This window comes from Gekko japonicus, unplaced genomic scaffold, assembly GCF_001447785.1.
Source record: "Gekko japonicus isolate JY-2015 unplaced genomic scaffold, Gekko_japonicus_V1.1 scaffold3477, whole genome shotgun sequence".
Taxonomy (NCBI): domain Eukaryota; kingdom Metazoa; phylum Chordata; class Lepidosauria; order Squamata; family Gekkonidae; genus Gekko; species Gekko japonicus.
In genome coordinates this window covers 42,409-60,127 of record NW_015169280.1, presented here as the reverse complement: position 1 = coordinate 60,127, position 17,719 = coordinate 42,409, and the positions used below count along the sequence as shown (strand labels likewise).

At 45.0% G+C, this 17,719-nt stretch overlaps 1 protein-coding gene across 1 annotated transcript in view; it reads left to right on the top strand.

The window, feature by feature from the left end:
- LOC107114957 (diacylglycerol kinase gamma-like) overlaps positions 1-15,050 on the top strand; it is a 45,735-nt gene extending 30,685 nt beyond the window's left edge. Inside the window, exons 6-9 of the mRNA XM_015416564.1 lie at positions 4,111-4,312; positions 9,760-9,880; positions 10,827-10,887; positions 14,922-15,050. Of these exons, the coding sequence (XP_015272050.1) occupies positions 4,111-4,312; positions 9,760-9,880; positions 10,827-10,887; positions 14,922-15,020 (483 nt within the window). The 3' untranslated portion in view covers positions 15,021-15,050. The remainder of the gene's footprint in view (positions 1-4,110; positions 4,313-9,759; positions 9,881-10,826; positions 10,888-14,921) is intronic.
- Positions 15,051-17,719: the final 2,669 nt, after the last annotated feature.

Below are 17,719 nucleotides of genomic sequence, written 5' to 3'. Positions count from 1 at the left end.
TGTTTTCCCTTTTTTAATTATTTTGGGGTATTTTTGCATTTTTGTGTTTGTGTGTTCATATGTGTGTGTGCCCGTGCCTGGAAGTCATGGCAACCTCTAGCAACTCCTGTTGGGGCATAGAAGATGTTCAGAGAAGTGGCTTGATAGCCTGCCCCTGCCTCCCGGCCCTTTGAAATGTCCAAGTCCAACATTATAAAGTACCAGCATGGAGGGTTTCCCAGTTCAAGCTCTACACAAGCATGCTACTTCTCTCAGGGAGCATGTGTGCCCCCTTTCCCACCATTTCCCCTTTGCCTTAGCGGAGGGTCTGGTCTACTCCAAGCCAAACTCCAGAGAGGCACCTAGTACCCAACCCTGTAATGCTACTCTGCCCAGGCATGTCAGGCAGACAGTGGGTATGCTGCTGAGGTCCTTTCCCTCAATGGCAATGCACTTTTATCATTAGCTGGCTGCCCAGGGCATTGGCCTCCTGCACCTCCCCAGGGGCTAGGCCCCATGACAGCCATCCTGAGCCTATCCTGCTGGTGCCTGGTCACGTCCTCCCTACAGGGCTTCCTTCTGAAGAACAGCCCAGGCCCCATCAGGGTGTACCTTGCATGGGCCCACATGGCTCCGTTTCAGACTCCAAGAGAAGACATGTTGCAGAACAATTATCAGGGATCTTTTTGTAGAAATAGAGGTGCAGGAGCTCATTAGCGTAACTTATTAGCATAACTTATTTGCATATCCCACACCCCCTGACATCACTGAAAGTGTGTCAGAAGGCAACACCCACCGCTTAGGCTCCACTGGACTGTTTTGGATTGCTAGCTATTGGGGAGGGGGGAGAACGTGCAGATCTGTCCTCGCAGAGGAGGGAGAGCTTATCCCGGAATAAAACTTGGTCTTAAAGGTGCCACTGGACTGTTTTGGATTGCTAGCTGGGGGGGGGGGACACGCAGATCTGCCCTTACAGAGAAGGGAGAGCTTGTACCTGAAGGCAGGGGAGGGGGCTCTGCAATTTACCTGGCTGCTTCTTGTTCCTCATGGCCCGACTGAGGGCTGCTGGGAGCAGGGGGTGGGGCTTGTTGCATGTACCCACCCCTGGGCTTCTTACTGCCAGAGCTCCGCTCCTGTGCGCTCCTGCAGGAAATGACCCCTGATTATAATGGGTTGGATCCTATGGAATCTTTCCACTAACAGTAAAATTTTCCTTTGGCATACAGAGGTGTTTTCCATACAGGGACACACTAGTGCCAGTAGAACTAGGGTTGCCATCCCCCAATTTCAGGGGCCCCAATCCACCACTGGCCAGCTGGCATCCCTAAACAGAACACAGTGGCAACACGGATTCCACATGGCAAGTTTCCCCAATCCCCTAGCAGAAGCCATCTTCTGCCCCTTGCACCAGCAGGATTTCTTAGGGTTTTTAAAAAATGAATATCATTATAATGTTAATATAGTAAAATTGATAGTAAAGAGTTAACTGGAACCTGATTATGGGTTGGAGGAAAACTTCACCCTCCTGGACTGTTCTCTTTTTCTTAGTTTCAGTTTCTGTATTAGTCTGAAGTTGGTTGCAATAAAGCACTTGTGTTATATTCAGCAGCTCATGTGAGTACAGCGATTTACAAAAGGTATAACAACTGTGTATCATGTTCTCTAAATTCCCTGTTTTCATTTTTTGAGAAGTCTCTGTTCTCTTTCATTACAGCGATATGCCTTTCCTCTTATATCTCTGCAATGAAAGGAGTTGAGACTCCCTAAAATGAAGCTGGAATTCAGAGAACCTGATCCACAGATCACTATAATGATGATCAATTGGCAATTTTATAAAGCCAAAAAGTCCCTTAGTGGCAGGGGGAGGAATTGGCCCCTATGGGGCAGGGGAAATTGTTGTCTTATGGTCAGGACCAGAAAAATCTAAAATTTCCCACATCAATGCTTTGCTGCAATCTTTCCCAAAACTCTGCATTTAAGCAGGTTTGGGAAATGGAAAGAGTGTGGAAAAGCCAGAAAAAAATCCAGGAGATGCACAAATGCATCAAGATGCTGTAGGGTAAAAAGAATAACTTATCTTCCATTGAGTAAGACCTGTTTCCATAGCTTAAGGATTTGACCTGTATCTGTTGAACACCAGTTCTCTGTGTCAGAATTCCAGGGGGGGGGGGGAGACACCTCACGTGTTTTGTTTGTTTGTTTTTGTTTTTAAAGAAGAGGGTGGATGCTTGTTCACTGTGGATGGAACTGAAACTAGGACCAATTTCCCACAGCCGCTACTCCGCCCTTGTTCTTCCCTTTCCCTCGATTGTATGTGTCAATTTCCCACTATTTGTTGCACAGCTGCAGTTTGACCCACAGCTTCACCCAATTCCCTGTTTTTTAGGATCCAGAAGACACGGGCAAAATCGGGTGAAGCTGTGGGTCAAAATGCAGCTGCACAGCAAATAGTGGGAAATTGGCGTATACAATCGGGGGAAAGGGAAGGATGAGGGCAGAGCAGTGGCTTGTGGGAAATCGGTCTGTATTGGATGTTGCCAGTGTTCAGTAATGCCTAGACTGTTCGACTAGGGAGAACAGGGTTCAAATTCCTACTAAGCCATGAAACTCCCTAGGTATCCTTAGGCCAATTAACTCTCAGCCTATCCTACCTGGTAGGATCTCTCTAAGGATAAAATGGGTGGGAATAACCCTGTACACCACTCTGAGCTCCATAAAGGAAGGATGGCTTAAATCTAAGACAGATGGTTGTTGGTATGAAACTCCTAATAGGTGTCTGATATTGATGAAAGGTAGTAACTTTGTCAGAAGAAGTTTGCAGCCCTCATCTTTAAATTACTATCTGATAAGGAGAAAGCAGTTACACTTTTTAATGGTTTCATCTAGGGTTGCCATCCCCCCCGAAGGAGGCAAGGGTTCCCCCGATTTCAGGGCCCCTGATCTGCCCGCTGGCCAGCTGTATAGCAGGGGAGCCCTGCCCCTGAAGAGCTCCATGGCACTGGACATGTTGTGGGGGGTTGCTCTAGCATTCAGCAAAAAAAAAAAATCTATGGTGACCGTAGAGTTTTTTGCTGAATGCTAGAGCATCCCCCATGAGATGCCTACTGCAATGATGTCACTTCCGGGTGACATCATCGTGCCATGCATGGTGTAGCACACACGCCTGAAGCTCCCAGAGAGGAGCCAGGGAGGGACCTGGCAACCCTAGTTTCATCTGATAACCAACTGGACCTTTCCTGGAAAACAGGGATCTTGACACCATAATCCTGACGCCTGTAATGTTTTCTACTCAGTGCTGCCCTTGAATATGGCACTTAGCTGGTACAGAATGCCATACCTCATGAGCAGGGAAGTGGAAACTTATTCGCTCATCTTATGTCAACTGTTCTTTGTTCAAGTTTCTTTCTAGGCCTAATTCGAACTGGTGGTTTTGAGCTTCAAAACCCTAGATAGGTGTGAGAAAATTTCTATTCATATATGAAAACAGAAACAAAAATCTTCCAGTAGGGCCTCACTCGAAATTCTAGCAGTAAGCACGCTGAAAATAAAGCAGGGATTTTTCAGCATTGTCCTCAAGATTCAGAATAATTTCCAAAGCCTTTCCATTTCAAAAACAACACGAACCTGTATTGTTGAGATTATGTGCTATGTATGCTCATAGTGGTATTTTACTGTGTTTGTGTATACGTTGTATAGTAGGAACTACCTTGGATTTTTAGGAAGGTGAGATTAGGGTTGCCAACTCTGGGTTGGGAATTTCCTGGAGATTTGGGTGTGGAGCCTGGGGAAAGCAGGTTTGGGAAGGGGAGAGACCTTGGTGGAGGATAACACCATAGAATCCAACCTCCAAAGCAGCCATCTTCTGATATCTGTAGTCTGAGTATCAGGTGTGATTCTGGGAGCTCTCCAGACACCACCTGAAGGTTGGCAGCCCTAGGACAGGTAAAAGTTTTTATTTAATGAATAAGAATGCAGTCCTAAGCAAAATTACACTCTTCTAATTCCAGTGACTTCAAAAGATTTAGAAGGCTGCAGCTCTGTTTAGGATTACACTGTAGAAATGCTAACCCAGTATGTTCAATGTGTATCAATGCCTGTTAAAAAAAATTTTTCTCCCTCCCTACCTGCCAGTGTGATGGAACAGTTCTGGATCTGAGTAGCACTTCTTTGGAGGGTATTGCAGTCCTCAACATTCCCAGCATGTATGGAGGCTCCAACCTCTGGGGGGAAACCAAGAAACAACGCAGCTATAACCGGATGAGCAAGAAAGTACCTGAAAAGTTACAATCCTCAGTTGTTACAGATGCCAAAGAGCTAAAGTTCTGTGTCCAAGGTGAGCTACTTACCATTGGGATTGCAGTAGGAGGAGCAGCTGGTGGCATCTCTGGTCAGCCCATCAATTTCCCCTCTCTTGATCCTGTTGTATAAGCAGCTGAGAACTGCTGCTTTCCAGGCTCAAGCTGTTACTGTGGCTGTGTCCATACTGTTTAATGGTCTTCCTGATGCCATGAGGAATGCACTGTATTGGTACCTTTTAAGAGGTTTATAAAGTGGAATTATTCAGAATGGCATTTGGGGTGGGTGTAAATGGCAATTTTTGCATCTTTATGCTGTGTTGTTTGCTGTTCTTGTTGGGTTTTCTTGTTCTATGTGTGATGTTTTTAATCTTTTGTTGGAAGCCGCCTTGGGTCTTATTTGGTTGGGAGAAAGGCAGGTTATAAGTCATGTAAAATGTAAATAAATTAGTAGGATACCCTAACTCTGTGCAAGCATCATTAATAAGAATGGCAGGTCTACAGGAACTCTACTAAGTCCTTGAGCAGTTCCTACTGTTTTCAAGAGGCTTGCACAGAAAAACTTCAAAGGGTTTTGTGCTTATGATTCAAACTATGACAACTTATTTACAACTCTGAGTTCTACTATTTCACCCTGTAATTTCCCTTTGAAACTGCTGTGTTGGATTATGGCACCCCACCTGTCAAAGCCGAAATGCCCAGGGAAGCTGAAGTTCTCTCCCAATGATTTCTGTTACATACAGTTTGTGAGTGACTAATTTGTTTTAATTTATTTGCGTAATTCTCTTGCATGAAAATGTCCCTGCTAATCCTGTCTAAGCTGCCAAAGGGCATTGTTGGCAGATGGCAGCACATACATTTAGTATACATTAGATGATTGTGCCTTTGATATTGTTGATATTGTCTGGGCCAGTAATAATATTGCCAGATTAGGTGGAGAAACAACAGAGCTGACTTCATAGTTTGTGACAGGGCCACATCCCTTAGGTGAAAATGACAGTGTAAAGGGTAAGAAGGCTGGAGTGCGAGTGTAACTCAACCTTCCCGTATTACAGCCCATTGATTCAGCGACCTGATACAATCACGTTTCCAAATGCTTTTCTGGGTTTTTTTCCACACATCCATATCAACAGCAGGAGAGGGGCGGAAAAGCACTTTAAGTGAACCTGACTCCCCCCCACCTGCATTTTATAGTTAAAATGCCAGATCATATCTCATTAAAGTCTCAAAACAACACTCTGTGAATATGAAATGTAATATAGGGAGGGGATCCAGCTGCTGCCCCTCCCATCCTTACCTCCTCTGGTCAACGTTTCTGAAGAGATTTTAAATTTACAATGTTACAAAGGCAATTTATTTATTTATTTATTTAAGCATTTTTACCCCGCCCTCCCCGCAAGCGGGCTCAGGGCGGCTTCCATAAAATCCATAAAACAGTAAAAACATAGCAACAATTAAATATAACAATAAATAAGTAGTGCTTCTTAACAGGATGGTTTTTAGTAGATGGCGTCTCTGATCTTCAGTCAGTCCAATTGGGGTGCCACTCTCAGTAGATGTTAATGTCATGCAGGGTAGGCCGTACATCCCAGGGTGATCCAAATCCCATTAGAATTTCCACCGTTGGTAGTGGTGGTAGCGGCGGTAGCGGCGGCCCCTACATAAAAGCCTGGTGGAAGAGCTCCGTCTTGCAGGCCCTGCGGAACTGCACAATGTTCAGAATCTTGTGAGCATAATTAGATTAAGATACCAACCCAAACATTTCTAGTAGTAACATTCAGATGTATTCAGAGGTAAGGTGGAGAACTGGTGTGATTCTTATGTTCGGCAAAGGCACAGTTGTTGACCCTAGACTATTTTACAACCAATGTGGGTACAAAACAAATAAGCAGTATAAGTGTGTTCATGTGGATACTTAAGGCCAATAGGAACTTCACAAGGAAGTTATAGCAGCAATGCAAGTTAAGGGTTCTTGGAATCCAGGAACTCAGGATAGGTGTTGAAGCTGATTTGCAGCAGAAACTCTGCTTGCTTATCTAGAAAAAGACAGGGGTGGTTGCTGAGTGTGACACTCCTCCTTAGGTTCTGATTGAATCCCAAGCTGGTTGAGCAAGCCAGAAGCCGAAAGAGATGGTAGGAGGCAAAGCAGATTTTGCAGATGTGGCAGAGCACAGCCTGACAATTAGCCAACCCTTTCAGTGATAGTCTACCACACACTATCCCCAAAAGCAAAATAAGCAGATCTAGCTCATTTTTATTGTAGCCAACATAGCTGGCTTCCTTTTATGCATAAGAGGAAGTCCCACAAGGAAGAGCTAGATGTCTTTCCCTGGGACACCCAATTGGAGCTTGAACACCAAGCTTGGGAAATGCAATAAGAGTGCCAACATTTCTGTTGAAGAAACAGCCAAGTGTGGCTCAGTTTGTTCACATGAAGCGGTCTATTTGCCATGTATGTACCTTTTTCTGCACTCTACCTGTCTGCAGCTTGTGGTACACACTGCTCTGAATTTTCCAGTTTGACTCATGGTGAACTAGACGCTACTCTTTGGGTCCTTTCTATCTCTTTCATCCCTTTTGCTTTTAACAATCGTTGCACATCTCCAAACAATGAGTACATTGAACTCAGGACGGAGAGTTACACGTGCCACACTCCAAATCGGCAGTTTTTAGGAACTGATATTTCTCTTTACCATGAATTTCATTAGAGGTTGCATATTTAATCAATCCCTGCTGGTCTCCTCTGAGTCTGAGGCTTTACAGAAAACGGATCTTGTAACTTAATTAAATATTAATGGACTTACGCTAATAATGACTCTGGCGCAGCAAGGCAAGGGTGGAGCTGCTACAAGCAAAAGGTAGGCTCTGCCTTGAAAATGACTGTTTCCCCGCAACCCTCTGCCTGTGAGCATGCCTGGCTGAAAATACGAGAGAGACACTTATCTATATACATGTGGGAGAAAACGGAAAGCACTGGAAAGGAGCTTGGCATAGCAGGCGTTACTTAGGCATCACAGAATGACTAATTAAGAGGATGCTTTAACACTGCTACAGGCTACAATATAAGGAGGGGAAAGGAAGTTGAAGAGGTGGCAGAACAGCTTTCTCTGTCTCTCTCTCTCCAGAACATGACTAATGCAGGAGAATGTGTGAGTGTCAAAGACAGAGGCAGAATCAAAGAGGCAACAAGGTCTGGAAGTATTTGCAGTGCAATCCTCAAAGCGAGCCTTTTGGTACCAGCCCCATTTGCAGCAGAGGGCAGCACATTTTTTGAATCCTATTTTTTTCCCAAATGAGTCTTCCAGGTCTGCAGCTTCAGAGCAATGAAGCAGAAGGCCAGTCACAGAAGACCTTAAGGCCATGTCCAGTCTGCCTAGGCTTTTCTCCTACCCCACCTTTTCTCTTGGAAAGATCAGTTCATGAATAAGTTGGTCCCCAGTAGCAGCATATTGTTGCATACAACCCTAACATTGCCCACACTAGTAATAACAGGTAATTTGCTCAAAAACAAGTCAGATGGCACATCCATACAAAGTTGGTAGAGGGTGGTTGTCAGGACTGTTGATGACTGCCTTCTGAAGCATCAACTTCTGTAGTGCACACAAACCCTGATAATTCACACATCATATAAGAGTCATACATAATAGCTTAATGACACAGCTTCGTATTGTTCACTATCAGCCTGATCTGTGGAGACCTTGGCAGCACACATGTTATTACTCATGCAACAGCAGAGGCCTTTATGGTCTGCACTGCAAATGGCTCTGATCCACAAATTAATTACTTTCCCTGACCCCTGGGAAAAGAAACATAATAAACAAACATTCTGACAAGTTTTAGACTGGGGCATTTTGGGGGATGGAATATATTAATCCAACAGTCTCACCAGAGCAAAGGAAGGAAAGCCAAGTTGTGAGATATTTTGAGGCCACCAGGACTGATTTCTCAAGGCCTTTCAAGCCAAGCTTAGCTTTAGGGAACTGAAACTGCTGGCTTGGGACAATGCAGAAGGAAAATGATTGAATGAAACCGACTCTGGCTATAAGAGCTGCAGGTGCTCGCTTGGCATGGACAAATGGTTGGGTGTGAAATAGAAGAGTGTCTCCAGCTCACTTGGCTTTCACGTTTATTTCTCCTCTTCCGCTATTCATTGTTCTGGGAGAGTCTCTTCATTCTGCTCACAGTAAAGGCATCAAAAAGACAGGGGACTGGACCACACACAGAGAGAGCTGTATTCAGGCCAGTGAATGTGACAAACATCAAAAAGGGACAAGGCAAGTCCTAGCTTGTTATCATTGTCATCACTGTGAATGCTGGAGCAATATTATATCCTTGAAACCAGAGTGTTTGCTTGAGGGAAGTTGCCTAAATCCCATGCGCCAACTGTGCATTGGGTTTTGAACAGTCTCTTTTTCAATGGGAGGTGCAGGGCAATGTGGTCTCAGCACAGGATGTAGTGCTCCCTCAAGAGAGTCTCCTGTTCAAGTTGAACTGAAATGAATAGGAGCTGCTAAGGGGTATTACCAGCTGTGCAAATTCACTTGTTGCCCAGGATCTGCATAAAGGAAGCGCTTCTGCTTCAAGGATGTAACATTTTTCTTGCACACAATCAACAGTATGTTGTTGCTGGGGAAATGCTGTTCTTTCCCCAGTGCCCCTGATATGGATGACAGGCAACAGAACTACTTCTTGTGCCATATTGTGCCTTCTAGGCGAGTACCTGCAAGGAAGCTGAACCCCATTTGTCCCAGAGACCATTTTTCAGGTTAATTATCCCCATTCCCCCCATCCAAGTAAGTATTCTCAGTTTGTTTTGACACTTCAGGAACTGCTTTATGTTGACTCTGACCATCCAGCCCAGTAGTTCCTACTGTGATAGGCAGCATGAGTGACTAAAGTACCTGTGATGCTGGAATTCCATGAAAGGAGCTCCAAATGTGTTGTTTGGCCCTAAAAAGCAGCTGCAGATGCCTCCAATTTGTATTGGGCTCCAGGGAAGGGGGGCAACTCTCCTCCGTGCCATTTCCTTAATAGAAAATGTCCCAGGCTGGTTCAAACCCTAGTGTGTGGGGGGAGATGGGCACACTATGGGTACCTGTTTCCCCCCCTTCCAGAGCTAACCACTGCCTGGGCAGAAGAGGATATTTTTGATCAGGGAAATGGTGTGGGGAAAAGGGCACCACACCCTCAGTCCAAATTGCCCTATCCCTGTGGCTGCTTTTTAGGGCCATAGGACACATCTCGAGTTCCAGTCATGAAGCTGCAGCATCTAATATCATTCGGCCCTCAGAGGGAAGTCTGATCGGTCCAGTGCCAAGAACTGAGCCTGAGGCCTTCTGAACAAATGAGGCACCTGACAAAGGTTTTCTCCAGACCCTCTTTTCAGTTTCAGCTGTGACTCTTCCTCCTGTATTATGCCTGCATGGCAACCAAGCCATACTTTCATTTGCTTTATTAACATGTTTATCTTTCTTTATTTCTTCAGACCTTAGTGATCAGCTCCTGGAAGTTGTGGGACTTGAAGGGGCTATGGAGATGGGACAGATCTATACTGGACTGAAAAGTGCTGGCAAGAGGCTGGCCCAGTGTTCCTCCGTCACCATCAGGTACCCAGCCCAGGTCCTTAGTCCTAGCACAAAATTTGTGCCCCAGCTTCTTGGGAGCTCTGAACAGTGTTCTGTGTCTCTGAAACGTGAAATTGCAGTACTTAGAAAAGCATATGACATCTCTTTCTTGTTGTGCTTTTTATCTTGTACAAATGCAGTCATAGGAATGAAGTGGGTCTGTGGGCCCATGCAGCACTCTGCATTGCAGATGGAGTACCAGATATATGTGAGAAGGGCCGTGGGATACTCCCACCTCACTGATGCCTGCTGCAGAGACGGCACAAAGGAGATGAGTGGCCAGGCTGAGGGGTGCAGCTCAGGAGAGGCAGCTGCCTGGTTGCAGAGGCCATAGGCAGCCAGTTTAAGAGAAGGGTAACATGATGATGCAGTAGCTCAAAAATCTCCATGCAGGTGCTGGGACCATTGCCTGCTGGTGAGGAAGAACCTATTCATAAGCATGTTTCTGTGTCCATGATCATTAAATAAAGAGCCCCTCTCAAGGTTGCAGAAATACACTTGATGATGGGGTAGCAAAAAAACTTCCATGGAAGCACAGAGGCAAGTTTTGTCAGAGAAAAGCCTAGAAAAAAAGCACATCAAGAATATGCTAGAGAAATTATAAGAGCTACCACCTGTAGATTTGCAGCTTACAGGTTCATATAAATGACAGCCAAAGTATGTTAAGTGTCTGAATTATGCAAAATTAGCGTAGCCCTTGTACCCATCAATAGGTTGCCCAGCCCTGGCTGACATCTTCATTCTCAGTAATTACTAGAAGACCTAAGCAACCCACACAAACAATACAGGGCCTTCCCTGCATCTAACCTTGCTCTTTGCTATAAATCCCTCATTGCCACCTTGCAGTACAACAAAAACACGGCTCCAGCATTGGTATGCATTTGTCACACAGTTCATGTCTCCACTGTGTCTTGTTTGTGTTTTCCAGGACAACCAAGCTGTTGCCCATGCAAGTAGATGGAGAGCCCTGGATGCAGCCCCCCTGCACAGTGAGTAGTTGAACAGATGGGAAAGGATCTAGGACATATGAATGGAATTTACCTATCAGTGCTATAGACCATAGAAGGCTTACTCCTAGAGAGTATGAGTACAGCCTAGGAAAGGATGGTATTTCAAATTAAATTTTTGCTTGAAATGGAAATAAACATTTATGCCCTAGCACAGGGGTGTCAAACATGTGGCCCGGGGGCCAAATTAGGCCCCAAGAGGGCTTCTATCAGGCCCGCAGTGGAACTGGCTGTCTTCTGCTGCTTCTTCCAGTTCTGCTGCTGCTGCGTGATCGTAGGTTTGCAGCTTACAGATGCACACCTGAACAGCATACTCAAGATTGCAACAGCACGGACATTTTGATGCAATTATTCAGAGCGAGAGGTGTCAGTTATCAGACACTGTTAAATAAACAAAACATTGCAAGAGTGCTAATGTTTTAAGCATGTTTTTATTTTATTTTGTGTCCTTTATAAAGTTTATATCTCCGCTACCTGGCATTACATTTTATGACACACATTGCCTGGCCCAACAAGGTCTCATTTATGTCAGATCTGGCCCTCATAACAAATAAGTTCGACACCCCTGCCCTAGCAAAACCCTCCTGCAATTTTAGGAGGAGGAATCATCCTGTTCCTGTTTCCTTTGATGTGATATCCTAATGGCTGCCATGGCAGTCAGATTTGTATACCTAATGGAAATTCAAAGACAATTTAAATGGAAAGATCTGTGGCTATGTGCATCACTGTAACAGTTTGGAGAGTGCTAGAGACAGTGTATTTTCAGGGTATCTGCATCTGTGTCCTCCCTCTGAGGATCAAAGGAGGATGTATAAAACATGCCAGAAAAACAGTATGAGGCACACATTGTCTGTATCTGATTAGATCAGAATGTTACAAAAGATGCATTTCTGTTGAAAATAAAGGTTCTTAGCACTCGTGTCTACATACAAATGACATCAGTGCTAAAGGAGTGGCACCATGGATATTTTTCTTACTGACCACCAAAATGCTTACATAGTACAGCAATGGCTATAATTCAGCCCAGTTGGTTGTTTACAGATCTTCCCAAAAACAATTGTGCTAAGCACCTGGGGACATCTGGAGGTTTGGTTTCGCTTTGTGCATGATTTTCGATGGCGGCTCCCAGCCTTCACAGGCCTTTAAGGCCTTAACCTTATGACAAATGGTTGGTCAAACAAGAAATGCCTGATACAGCTTCTTAGCAAGCCTGCCTCTCCTGAGCCATCTCTGGGGGTTGCCCTGATCCTTTGCTGCCTCCACAACCACCCATAGAGCTTAATGACTGGACTATCTCGGGGCCATCTCGCTCCTTCAGCAGGCACTCTGATAAACACCCGTGCTCATTTTACTGAGAGAACTTGACAAACTTGTCCTTTCCTTCCTTGCTTGCAATTCGTTCCTAGTTGAAGCGTCACTTGCTGCCTCAAGTATCAAGTGAGGAGGTGGAACAGCAAGTAGGTCCTTTTTACAGCTGCAGTTTACTCTAGATGTAAAAAGAAGAGCCCTACTGGCAGGGCCAGCACCAGCAAACCCTAGGTGGAACAGCTGCCGGGGCCCAGGACTCCTGGTGGGGCCCACTGCCACTGACCTTCACCCATACACCTCCTCTGCCACCTGCCTGTACCCATGCTTCCAGCTGCCCAGAGTCACTGAGGAAGAGCATGTGGGTTGTTCACAGTGGCGACACACCTGGTGGCCATGGCAGCAGTACTCTCTGCTGCATACACTGGCCTGTGCTGTCAGGAAAAGGGTGCGCAAGTGGAGCAGGCAGCTGAGCATGGACAGTGTCAGGACTTGCAAGCGGGAGAAGGCCGCATGAGCAGGTGGGGTATCACGCGGGTATGGGAGTGGAAAGGAGGGTGGGGGGGCCTGGAACTAGGCAGGTGGGGCCCCGTGGGCTGTGTCTGCCCACGGCCCAAAAAAACCTGAAATCAGCCCTGCGTACTGGATAAGACCAGTAGCCTGTTTGGTCCAGCATTCTGTTTCCCATAATGACCAGCCAGATGCCCACCAAAGATCCACAAGCCAGATGCCGTGTTTTTGATCCCCAGCAACTGGTATTCAGACACCTACCATCTCCAAGTGTGGTGGTTCCATTTAGCAATTATGACTCGTAGCCATTAACGACTAATAAGTAATCCTCCATGTGTGTCTGTTGTATTTTTTTTACCCTTCCTCTAAGGAGCTCGGGGTGGCATATATGTCCCTCCCCTCCTCCATCACTTTCTCTACACCATGCATCATTCTCCACACATTGCTCCTGCCTCACGCTCTGGTATTGCATGCTGCATTAAAATGAGGGCACCCACCCGTTTGCAGTATTAGGACCAACTTAGAAAAGAATGTTCTTTTCTCTCTAATGGGAGTACGAAGAAAGTGACTCTGTGGCCAGAAATACACTACCTAAATAGAGTGGAAAGCAAACAGCCCCAGTTAGTCTGTTTAGGGTTGCCAGGTCTGGATTGGAAAATACCTGGAGACTTTGGGTGTGGATCCAGGAGAGGGCAGGGTTTGGGGAGGGGAGGGGAGTAGCCTCATCATGGCACAATGCCATGGAGTCCACCCTTCAAAGCAGCCATTTTCTCCAGGGGAGCTGATCTCTGTCAGCTGGAGATCAGTTGTAAAAGCGGGAGATCCCCAGGCCCCACCTGGAGGCTGGCAACCATATCCCTGTTTAGTCAGAACAATATAGAGGAAGCAATATGAATAGTTTGTAAAACATTACCAGGCTGGCAACCAGATCCATATAAAATAGTGGAAGGTGTAGGTTTGCATATACTGTTTTTTAAATATCACTGATAGATCATATTTGGTAAAGGTTTGTCACAGTCTATGGATCATAATCTTCAGTCAGTCATTGGTAGGGACCAAGGAAGGACTCCTCTGAATGATGACTGCCCCTGTTTTGATGTTACCAAAAGCAATGTCAAATAATCTCTCTTTCCCCCATCCCCTCCAGATTATTCTGGGGAAAGCTCTCTTTATTTGAAAAATTATGCAACCATGAAAGAAGCTGGTATGCCTATGCCTGGACAGACCTTTTAGGCCTCAGAGAACACTGCACGTCTCTTTTCCCTCCTAAGCTTCCCACTCTGGGAGCATCCAGTGTTTCCCCCCTTTATCCAGTCACATCCTGGTTTACGTATCCTTCTCAGCACTGCCTGGCCGTATTCCTTTTGCTGCCCTATTTGCCAGCATTGGAGGTGGGTGGGGGGCAAAGTGAACCAAAATCAGACACAGTGTTGCCAAGTCCTGGTTGGGAAATTCCTGGGGATTTAGGGGCGGATCCTGGGGAGGGCAGAGTTTGGGGAAGGGAGGGAGCTAAACAGAGAGTGGTGCCATAGAGGCTGCCTTCCAAAGGGGCCATTTCCTCCAGGGGAACTGATCTCTGGAGTCTGGAGAACAGTTGTAGTTCCAGGAGAATGCCATGCTTCACCTGGAGGTTGGCAACCTAGAGAAGGTGACAGAATCAAAAGTAGCTCAGGAGATCCTCTTCTTCTTCTTCACTTTTCCTTTGGGCTCAGTTTCTTCTAGGGCTGTCAACCTCCAGGTAGGGCCCAGAAATGTCCCATAATTACAACTGATCTCCAGACTACAAAAATCAGTTCCTCTGGAGAAAATGGATGCTTTGGAGGATGGGCTCTGCAGCATTACACCCGGTTGTGATCCCGCCACTCTCCAAATCTCAGCCTCCCCTGTTTCCACCCTCAGATCTCTAGGAATTCCCCAACCTTGAGCTGGTAACCCTATCTAAGCACCAGCCCATGTGGAAAGGCACTTGAGCCCTCAAGCACTGCTCCCTCTTCCCCTCAGCATCAGTTTCTAACGCGGTGGACTTAATCTGTAATTTTCTCCATAATTCCACAAAAGCATAGAATGCAGTAGACCACGCAGCATCGCTATTTCTGCCAGAAGAAAATATCTTCTCACTCTGTAACCTCTTGGAATAGTGGCTGCGTGCAAAATCGCCAATCTAATTCTGATGCTACTGGTGTCGATTCTTTTGTTTGCAGATTAAAATTACCCACAAAAGCCAAGTGCCAATGTTGCTAGGCCCTCCCCAAAAGACCAGCTTCTTCTTCTTCAGGAGAAGAAACCGAACTCGAGATTAATCTGCAACCAAGCGAAGAATACTCTTCAAAAACGGCCATTCTCTGTGCCAGTGGGCAACCTCACAGGGAAAGCCTGTGGAAAAGAAACCTTCATCCCTTCAGATTTCCTGGCTTCTGTATCTGCTTTGGAAACATCAGTCTGGAGGCAGCATTATGAACTGTTAGTGGAAAATAACAGGGTTGGCATTCGGCATTCAAACTGAAATAGCAGTGTGGGTTTGTATATACATGCACACATATCCACATTTTCTAAATATCACTGGCAGGGATAACAGTAACATTGGTGGTTTGGGAGGAATTTCCCCCTTCACGATGCCACAGTTCAAGGAGGGGAAATGCTTAACTGCTCTGGTTGGGCTGTGGTGAAAATTGGGCCTTTCAGGAGGAAAGCTGTTCTGGACAGCCCTGTCAGAAAGCAAACAAACAGACATGGAAACAGCATGCCTGACGTAGTGCTGCAGATGGGATTTGGGATCTTTTCCATTTATTTGTACACTTTAGAACCCCAGAAGCTGCCATTGATCCACCAAACTAGACATGAAACCAAGCTTCACTTATTTATTTTGCAAAGTTATGTCAGATGACATTTGGCATCTCACTGCACTGCCCTTGTGGTCATCACCAGGTCCTATGCATTATTAGAAATGTTATTTATTTTTACTTAGTTTAGAAAACACTGGGGAGACAAGAAGGGAAGGGAGGAGGTGTGTCATTTTTACAGCTCTTTCAAGAGCAATGTCCTTTGCTAGCTTGGTTGTAACTTTTTTTTAAAAAGTAGAAGCTGGTTAGGCGTTCCATTTCAGAGGCACATGGATGTAGAAAGCTATTATTGCCAAGAGGAAACCAGAAAGAGTGACTTAGAAAGGCAAAGGCTGGAGCCTTTTTTTGGAAGCAGCAAGCAAACTCAGGGTATTTAAAATGTATAAATAACCAAATGCAATTTGGTAAAAGGATGACAAAATTTGGAGATCCTTTGAGCTTAGATGTTAGACCTCTGTGTTAATATTTTTTTATTTTTTTCCACACATGGAGGTTTGTTGGGGGAGGGGGGTACTTCAATCTGAACATGTTTGACACATGTGAAATGTCTCCATTTTCCCTGGCAGCTTCTGTGAAGAGAGAGCTTTTCTGAACTGTCTTTCATGGGATTGATTTAATCCCATGACAAATAATGTTGGCTGGGTGCTGGGTGCATGACAATAGCCTGAATCTGGGATATGGCTTTAATTCAGAATCAACTGCAATTTCTACAATAGGCGTTTGATTGCCATTAAAGGCCAGTGTGGTCTTGTGATAAAATTTAAGCAAGCTCAGAGGTCAAATGAAGAGCCTTTTTTCATGCATTTTGTTTCTGTAACACAGCAGCATCGAAAAGGATGCTAATAACTAAATTCACAGACACAAGAGATCGAAATGGGTATCATTTGATTCTCTAGCTCTTTTAACTGTGCAGACTGTCAATCAGATGTTGAATTAGCCAAAAGTAGAATGTGCCGGGAAAGTTCACCACAATCAATGCTGGGCTTACATTTACAGCAGCCTACATACCATCTCAGTGTGATCAGCAGTTTTGGCTGAAGGGAGGTGGAATCAGTCAATAGCTTGTGACAGGACTACGTTTCAATTAACTGGCAAAAGCCCTATGAAACAGGATTTTTATTACATCGTCAAATGACCTCCCCCCAAAAAAATCCCTCTGGGACAGAAGAAGCTATTCTTGTATACATTTCTTTCTTTGTGAGATAGCTTTGTTGGGCTTTTTTCTGGTGGCTCTAGCTCCTGGCTTCTTATTGCTCAGGGGTGAACACTGTATCTCATACACTGCTAACCACTATGAAAGGGTTAGTTGACACTTCTTTTGCTGAGACCACACGGAGACTCTTCTAGTACAAAGGAATGTGATCTTTAGTTATTCTTCAAAAGTCAAGAAAGAAGAACTCTGCCTATTTATTTACCTATTAAATCAGAAGAAAGGATGTTCTCGGTCAATGTAGTTCTTTCTTGATGAAGTCATCTGCCACCACTTAGGAGGAATTACAGAAACATTCCAAATAAGGAGATCTAGTGAAGACCTTGGCATCCATGATAGCATAATATGTCATTGTAGATATCGTGTATTGCCCTCTGAGGGGCTGAGGCATTTCACTTGTGACCTATCTAGGTTGCTGCTATGGATCTGAAAATACCCTGATGCTTTTACAAGAGGCAAAATAGAGAATAAGCTGTAATGAATGTGTGGGCTAGTTCTTACATCTGCACATAAATGCTTATGCTGAGGAAATTTTAGTTAGGGCTCTCAGCAATTTTTAGAGTCCCACTTATCAAGCTGACTCTGTGGAGATGTTCCCACAGAAAATCCATTTACACTGTCAACAGACAGTTGTTCTTATATGGGCAAGAGATACCCCAATGGGCTTTCAAACTGTATTATGTAGCATGGCTGCCTTCCTTCCTTATACTGCTGCACCTACTTGTCTCTCGGCATCTTTGCCTTTTCTGTGATTATGCTTCTTTCCTCTATTTTGCTTCTTAACCAGAATGATCAGAATATCCATCATACAAGTACAGCTTGTGCTCTTTTCTAAAAAAACATAGTTTTCTTCCTGATGTTGATTTGCTCCTTGGATTGGTTTGGTTTAATGAGCATACAGTAAGGAAGAAACAAAAAGAAATTCTCCCAAAACACAACAGCCAAAGTC